The 7,739-nt window shown below is 36.8% G+C and overlaps 1 protein-coding gene across 1 annotated transcript; it reads right to left on the reverse strand.

The window, feature by feature from the left end:
* Positions 1 to 500: 500 nt before the first annotated feature.
* LOC104110641 (light-harvesting complex-like protein OHP2, chloroplastic) lies at positions 501 to 3,342 on the reverse strand. The gene is made up of 2 exons (XM_009620169.4): positions 2,784 to 3,342; positions 501 to 852 (listed from the first exon to the last, which is right to left on the reverse strand). The coding sequence occupies exons 1-2, from the start codon at positions 3,173 to 3,175 to the stop codon at positions 738 to 740; spliced, it is 507 nt and encodes a 168-aa protein (XP_009618464.1). The 5' UTR covers positions 3,176 to 3,342; the 3' UTR covers positions 501 to 737.
* Between the last annotated feature and the right edge of the window lie 4,397 nt (positions 3,343 to 7,739).

Genomic DNA, 7,739 nt, shown 5'->3' on the forward strand with positions numbered 1-7,739 from the left:
TTCTTCTTCCCAGCTTCCTCTGTATCATACCAGCAACCTTGGTAGTTGCTGCATTTCATTTTGTTCATGGATACGTTTGCATTTGTGTCTAGGATTTGTTTGTCCCTTTGTATGTCCAGTTGTTTTTTCATTCTCCTGATTATTTATTAGCTTTGATATTTTCATTTTTACACATAACAGTTACATAACTATAACAGTAGTACATAATTAGAGCAGTAAAATTGCTGGTTAAATTTCATGCATGGTACTTGGTGATCATGGAATTTCTATTTTCCCTGCTCATTTGGATACATAGTTTCCACTTTCCAGTCTTTTTCTGTTTACTCATGTTCTTCAGACTTGATTCTAAAGTTCAATTTTTTTAGAGAAGCTAATTAATTGTGCTTCAAGACAGGGCATGAACCCGTGCATTCCATAGGCCATGCTTCTTGTGATTTTGCTGCTTTTATACCTTTGTTGGGCCCATGAATATGCTGCTTTGTTTACTGAGCAGAGTATGATTGGAAGTAAAAGATGAGGAGCCTAATATACGTAACTTCAAGTAGTATGGAAAAACAACAAATTTTCATGTTTTTCCATAAGTAAGAGTGTCTAAGTCATACTATACTGCAATCAAGGGGCTCAAACAAATAAAATTGAAAATTCAAGTGAGGAAATTATAAAAGAAGCAATTGGAAATTTTTTACATGAAATTACATAGGAGAGTATCTTATGGCATTTTCTGATATGGAGGAACCTCATTCCAAGTCTACTATCCCAAAATTTGAGAGAAGGATCTTAACTTGATCGACAAAGTCAGAACCGGTTGCATATTCTGTTAACATCCCAACAGCAAAACCAAACATCGCCCATCTGTTCAACCAAGATATATCAGTACAAGTTACCTCTTATTATGTCAACTGAAAAAGAATCCAAGGTCATATCAAAGTAAAAAATTAGTTAGTCAAATTATCAAATCCGATACTAATGTTCAAAGCTATATACGATTATCAGTTCATAATGCTCAGCCTACGCCTTTTACTCTTTTTACCACCTCTAAGCAATTGATAATAAACGACGGCAAAAGGAAGTGCTACCACAAAACTGTTTTAGAAAGTCAGCTACATACTCTCAAACCGTCATTAGTATTATTTGGATGACAATCTTTATTCCTCGTCATTAGATAAGGAGGGGAGAGAATACTGATGCTAGATGTAACATAAACCAACATTTGCTGTCCAACTTCCAAGTGAGACGAAGTCTTTTATATCCTATTTATTTTTTGCTCTCCTGGTGTCTCTTTAAGTATCTAAGTCTAATGTTAAGGACACGAGAGTTATTGTCAATCGATCATCATATACCTCAAAAGTCCTTCCGGTGTTCTGGTATTAGAGCCGTGATTTCCTAATGGGAACTACATTTGAGTTTGTCACAGGAAGACAAAAGTCTTTAAGTTATATTTCTAACTCCAACCAGCTTGGCTGCATGCGTGGTTGTACATTTTATTGAGCAAACACACCTGTTTCGTCACTTCAGAATGTCCATTGTCTAAATTGGTTAAGAAATATAAACCACATTTAAGAAAATCAAATCCCGAAGACCGGGGAATACACGTCTTAAAAAGTACATCAACTACATGCATATAGTGATGATCTTATTGACCCAGCCAAAATGGGTTGTATAGATTATGTCAAGGTTTCACACTTGTCCATAAGCAACAATCCTATATGCAGCAGCAATCAGGCAACTAAAGTCACTCGCGGAAATGGCGGAAGTCCTAGAAGCTTCCTTTTGAAAGGAGCGTTCAAGAAGATTCAGTTGCATGTGTTTCAGCCAGGGGTACGCAAGTATCTTCTATGACCAAATGTCTTTCAACGGATTAAATGATAATCAAGTCTAAGGCTCTCAAGGACAAAACCTTAACTAGACTCCGTACGATGGAAATATAAATCTTTGGTTTGACAGATCTTCTTCATCTAATCCAACTTAAATCAAAACACCAAGTCCTGCTTGTTAATGCCAATTCTTGAACAACTTGGACCAATGCCAAAATCTGTCATATGTGCTTGATCCTACATATATTATCATGTAAACTTCTTAACATTACTAAAATATGAATTATCGATATACAGTTATAAAAAGGTGATGTAGTTATTACTTAGAAGTGATTCCAATTGAATCTAGTTCCAGGCGGATTTTGTTTTGCTGCTCCTTCTAAATGGGAACTGGTAGGTTTCTTTGGTACTTGTACCTCTTTAGTCCAAGTAGATAAGGTAATCGATTTTTTGCGAATCACTTAAGAGTCTATAATACCAAATTATCAGAAGAATAAAACTCTTCTCACTCCAGCTTGGTTTCAGACTTTAAATGAGCCAATTTCAAGATTTTGGGCAAAACCAACAGCACACCAAGTATATTGTTCTACAAATTCCTAAGTGGACTCTTCAATACAGACAATCTAATTTCAAAGCTTTTCATCGAAAACAGCATGTTTGGGGGTTCAATATGGTCAAATAACATCCGTACTTGATCAAAGCACTACCAACACAAAATTTGCTTAAATTTACAACAAAGTTCCTAACTTTATATTGTCACATACCAAAAGGATTATTCAGATTTTGATAAGGGTGACCACTCATATCAAAATTGAATCTCTTTTTTACTATCTACACACAGTGCCACTCCTCTCAAACGGAATAATCCAAATAATAAAGAAATGAATGAAAAGAAAAAACAACAATTCTGAATAAAATGGATTCCCCACTCAATTCAACTAATCCAAATTATCTTGAATTGTAAATTACCTGCCGTTGGAAATTTCGTTCTTGCCAATAAAACCAAAGAAGGGGCCTTGGTTAGCTTCCTCAAGCTTCTTCTGCTTGAAGTACTCTTGAAGCTCCTTAGCCTTTTGCCTCTGAAACTCCGTGGTAATTACATTCTTGCCATCCACGGCAGCCACTGCCACCTGCTTGGGAGGAGCACTAGGCGGCGGCGACGGCGAAGATGGTGATGGTGGGACAGGTTTAACAGGGGTAAGTGGTTGTGCCATAGGTCTTCTTAAAGGTCCTTCAGCTCCAGAGCTCCTTATTGTGAGTGATCTGAAATGACAAGAACAAGAAGAAGAAGGAGATGGAGATGGGGAAGATGGGTTTTGAATTTTGATGCATGGGAAGGAAGACGATGATGCTACTGACATTTTCTTTGATAATCTGTGTTTTCTCTGTTGAAGAAGGGGAGGGAAAATTAGTGGAAGTGTATGGGTTTAACTGTTTATCAGAAATGGAGATTGTATGTGGATAGTGAAAGAAAGGTCTTTTGTGGATAGTATGTGGCCAAGTTTCTCAGTACAACTTTACAAGAGATGGTCTATTACGACTAGTACTTTTTTTGTATAGAAGTCACAAGCCATCACCAATGAAGTTTGTGTAATTTTTTTTGGACCATCTTAACTTTGATTGGCAATGTTATTAGAGTTTATACACTATTTGTATTGATGAAAAATAATAAATAGCGGATAAAATATTTGTAAGATGATTCGAACATATTGTCGTCAAAAATAAATATGCAAGAATTCAAAAGTCTTTTGTGTATGGTTTTAACTGTTTATCAGAAAGTGGAGATTGTATGTGGATAGTGAAAGGTCTTTTGTGGATAGCATGTGGCCAAGTTTCTCATTACAACTTTACAACAGATGGTCTATTACCACTAGTACTTTGTAAAAAGGTCACAAGCCATCACCAAAGAAGTTTGCGTGATTTTTTCTGGACGATCTGAACTTTGATTGGCAAAGCTATTAGAGTGACACCCGATAAAATAATTGAGATGGGTGCAAGGTGATTCTAACACTATTATCATCAAAAGTAAATGCAAGTTACAAGTCAAAAGTTAAGTGTTATTAGTTCTTCTTAACAATTTGATATGATCCTGGATAGTCCGGGCAAAACAGAGAATATTGAGAATTACTCCAAATTATTTAGTGGACCGTTGACCCACTCCAAGTCCAAGAACGTCCAAAGGATGCACGCTAAGGAGTTGCATGATCTTCAACAAGTGACTAAAAGATGTTCGGAGAATCACTTTGATGATTCATGCAAAAAATATGTTACAAACGGGGTAAACCACAATGAAGTACTTGGGGCTGAAAATACATTACGCACGAGTCAGAATGTGAAACAGCCCAACAAGAGGTTATTGGACTACAATTGGGATCCAGGTTGGGTACACGTGTCAAGGAATTACTGGACAAGAGGAATTATAGTTACTATAACTATCAGCTTATGGAAGTGTAGGGGTAGGAGAATAGAAGTCTTTTCTTTATTTTGGCTTAGCTCTTGTTGGAGCACTCTAGAATCTCCCCCCATTCTTCTTTTTCATTTTTCCTTGTCACGATCCAAACCGATGGGCTGTGACGAGTGCCCGAGTTCTACCTATCGAACACCCTTAAGCATTCGTTTAAGATATAAATATGAAATAAGTGTAGCTCATGCATAAAGTCTGAAAATAAACTACTAATTTATATGAACAACCTACGTGAGAAAACATGCCCAAAAGACATATATATATATATATATATATATGTATGTATATATAGAATACGGTAGGGCTAGCCGACAAGGCCACATACTATCTAACTATACATGACTGTCTACAGACCTCTATTAGAGTGTACAACTGTATAAAGGACGGGACTGGCCTCGTCGTACCCATATATGTATGTAAACACATCGTACCAAAACTCAAAGCAGCTCCGGATCAAATGGAGCACACCAACTCTCGCAGATCAAGGATCCTAAGAAAGGGGACCGTCAACCTGTCTACCTGCACCTGCGGGCATGAAACGCAACGTCCCCAAGCAAAAAGGGACGTCAGTACGAATAATGTACTGAGTATGTAAAGTATGAAAATCAGTACATAAAAGACATAGATGAAACATGGGGTAAAGAATTCCACCTCTGAGTCTAAATAACTTTGTGAATCCTGAAACATTTATAACATCATGCACGTGCGTGTAAATGTCGTATCATGCATAGTTATAGGTGCACATAACATCATCAAACCTCCGAGGGCATCCCATCATATCATCTCGGCCATTGTGGGCAAATCATCAACGTATACCAGCTGATCAGGTGGTGGTGCGTATATAACGCCTTAACCTTTTCCCATATCTCATATACATATAATATATGTGTATATAACGTATTCTGGTAATGGGTCAATGTACATGTATAAATGTATGAAATGCATAAGAAATACGTTAATAAGATTTATCGAATATCATAAAATCAATATGCCTTTCGGACAAACTTTATCAAATATGTATTTTTCTGAGACCCATGAATAGAGGATAAAATAATAATTCACATAGGGAATCAAAAATATAGACACCCCTAGTATTTCTATGAATAGAGTCATTTATGAAAGTTGCGTATTTTGCTCGTTTCGTTTGTATCATTTGGATCATGCCAAAAATAAAGAAGGGATGGCCTTAACATACCTCAAGTCGTCAATGCAACTCAACAACAAGCTTATGACAACTAGCGCGTCAACCATATAGCAAATAAATACATGTACAATTTAGATAGCGGTAGTATATTACGTATCTCAAACGATAACTCGATTCTAAAATAAAACGGGCAGCATTTCCCCTGATTTTACTGCTCCCTCAATCCTACTATAGGCGATATACAAACATAATATAATCAACAACTCAAAACCAACCTAATTACAATCTGGGACCTTCAATACAACAAAACTCCCAAATATACCATAATACACCCAATCAACAAGTTATCACTTAGCCTGCAACTACAACGACGAGCGACCAACCTACTACCCTACTATATGTGGTGTTTCTCCACTCCATTTTTATCCTTCCAAACTCCATAAATCAGCAGCATAATAGACAGTCCAAAAGCAACACAAAACAGCCCACAAAACAATCCACTACAAGTCAAATAACTCAAACTCACGACTTCCGATCACCCTCCCGTGAGGTCTAACTATTAGGAAACGAATTTATCAACTTTTTTTGATATTTTAAAGCTTAAATACAGAAATTAGGAATTTTATTAACTATTAAATATATTCCAAAACTCAAACTAAAAATAAAAATAGAGGCGATATAGTGATACTTACGTCGTAGGGATCGTTCTGATGTTATCGCTTCTCGATTTCGTACCCGGGATGTTAGTATTATTTGAAGCTATTAGAGAGCTCAAGGACCATTTTTTATGGTGCCTCTGTTCAGATTCTAAGTAAAATGAAGAGAGAGAGACGAGTTAAAACATATTTATCAAACTTTTGAAAAGTCAAAAGATGCTAACTTGGCACCCTCTCATTCGCCCATCTTCCGATGCTTATATCTTTTTATCCGGATGCCATATGAACGAACGGTTAAGAGCGTTGGAAACTACATTCCAAGACCTTCAATTTGGTATATAATATGTCTGAAAAATACCTCATATAGAATACAAAATTTATTTCTCAAAAAGCTCTATTATAGGGCAAATTCTTAGTCGGTTTTTCCGCAACTTTAATCCGATTTTTCCCAAACTTTATGTGTTTTATCCAAACATCATATATAGTCATATTATGACTTTAAACCTATTTAAATCATGATTAATAAGTCTCATATTTATTATACGTCATCTTGGAACGTACAGGGTGTAACAATCTTCCCCCATTAGAAACATTTGTCCTTGAATGTTAAACTCCTAGAGATTTATAGAAATTTTGGCAGAGTCTCCTCTGTAATGGTACCACTACCAAACTGTCAGACAGAAAACCCAACAATACAAAGTCACACAGGTCCACAATCATCAATAACATCAATTGTCTCACACGAATAGTATGCTCAGCCTGACCGTCTGTTTTGGGGTGAAATACTATACTAAGACTTATTTGAGTCCCCAGTCCTTTTTGGAAGGACCTCCAGAAATTAGCTGTAAATTGAGCACCTCTATCTGCGATAATAGATATAGGGACACCATGAAGTCGTATTCTCTCCTTAATGTAAATCCTTGCATAATCCTCTGCTGAATACGTAGTCCTGATAGTCAGAAAATGGGCTGATTTTGTAAGTCTATCAATAATAACCCATATAGAATCGAACTTACGATGGGTACGAGGTAAGCCTATGATGAAATCCATGTTAATCACTTCCCATTTCCAAGTCGGAATCTCTATAGCCTGCAATAATCCACCGGATTTCTGATGCTCAATCTTAACATGCTGACAATTTGGGCACTGAGCAACAAACTCTGCTATATCCTTCTTCATTCCGTACCACCAGTATATTCCCCTGATATCATGATACATCTTCGTCGCTCTTGGGTGAATGGAATAACGAGAATAGTGAGCTTCTCCTATAACATGCTGGCGCAACCCTGCTACATTAGGAACACATAATCTACCTCGATATCTGAGGACTCCATCTCTTGTAATCTCCAATGGTGTCTTCTCTTTTTGAGGGTTTGTATCTCTGTAGTGAGATAGCACAGGATCTTCATACTGGCGTTCCTTCACTTCAGTTACTAGAGAGAATGTTGTCGTGTCCTGAATAGTAATTCTGGTACCACCTAAATCTAATAATCGAACAATAAGATTAGCTAGCTGATGAATCTCACAAGTTATCTCACTCTTCTCTGGCTGTAAATATGATAAGCTACCCATAGATCTACGGCTGAGGGCGTCGGCTACTACATTCACCTTTTCTGGATGGTATAAAATATCAACATCATAGTCTTTTAGTAGATCCAACC

The sequence above is a fragment of the Nicotiana tomentosiformis genome, chromosome 4 (genome assembly GCF_000390325.3).
Source record: "Nicotiana tomentosiformis chromosome 4, ASM39032v3, whole genome shotgun sequence".
Classification (NCBI taxonomy): Eukaryota; Viridiplantae; Streptophyta; class Magnoliopsida; order Solanales; family Solanaceae; genus Nicotiana; species Nicotiana tomentosiformis.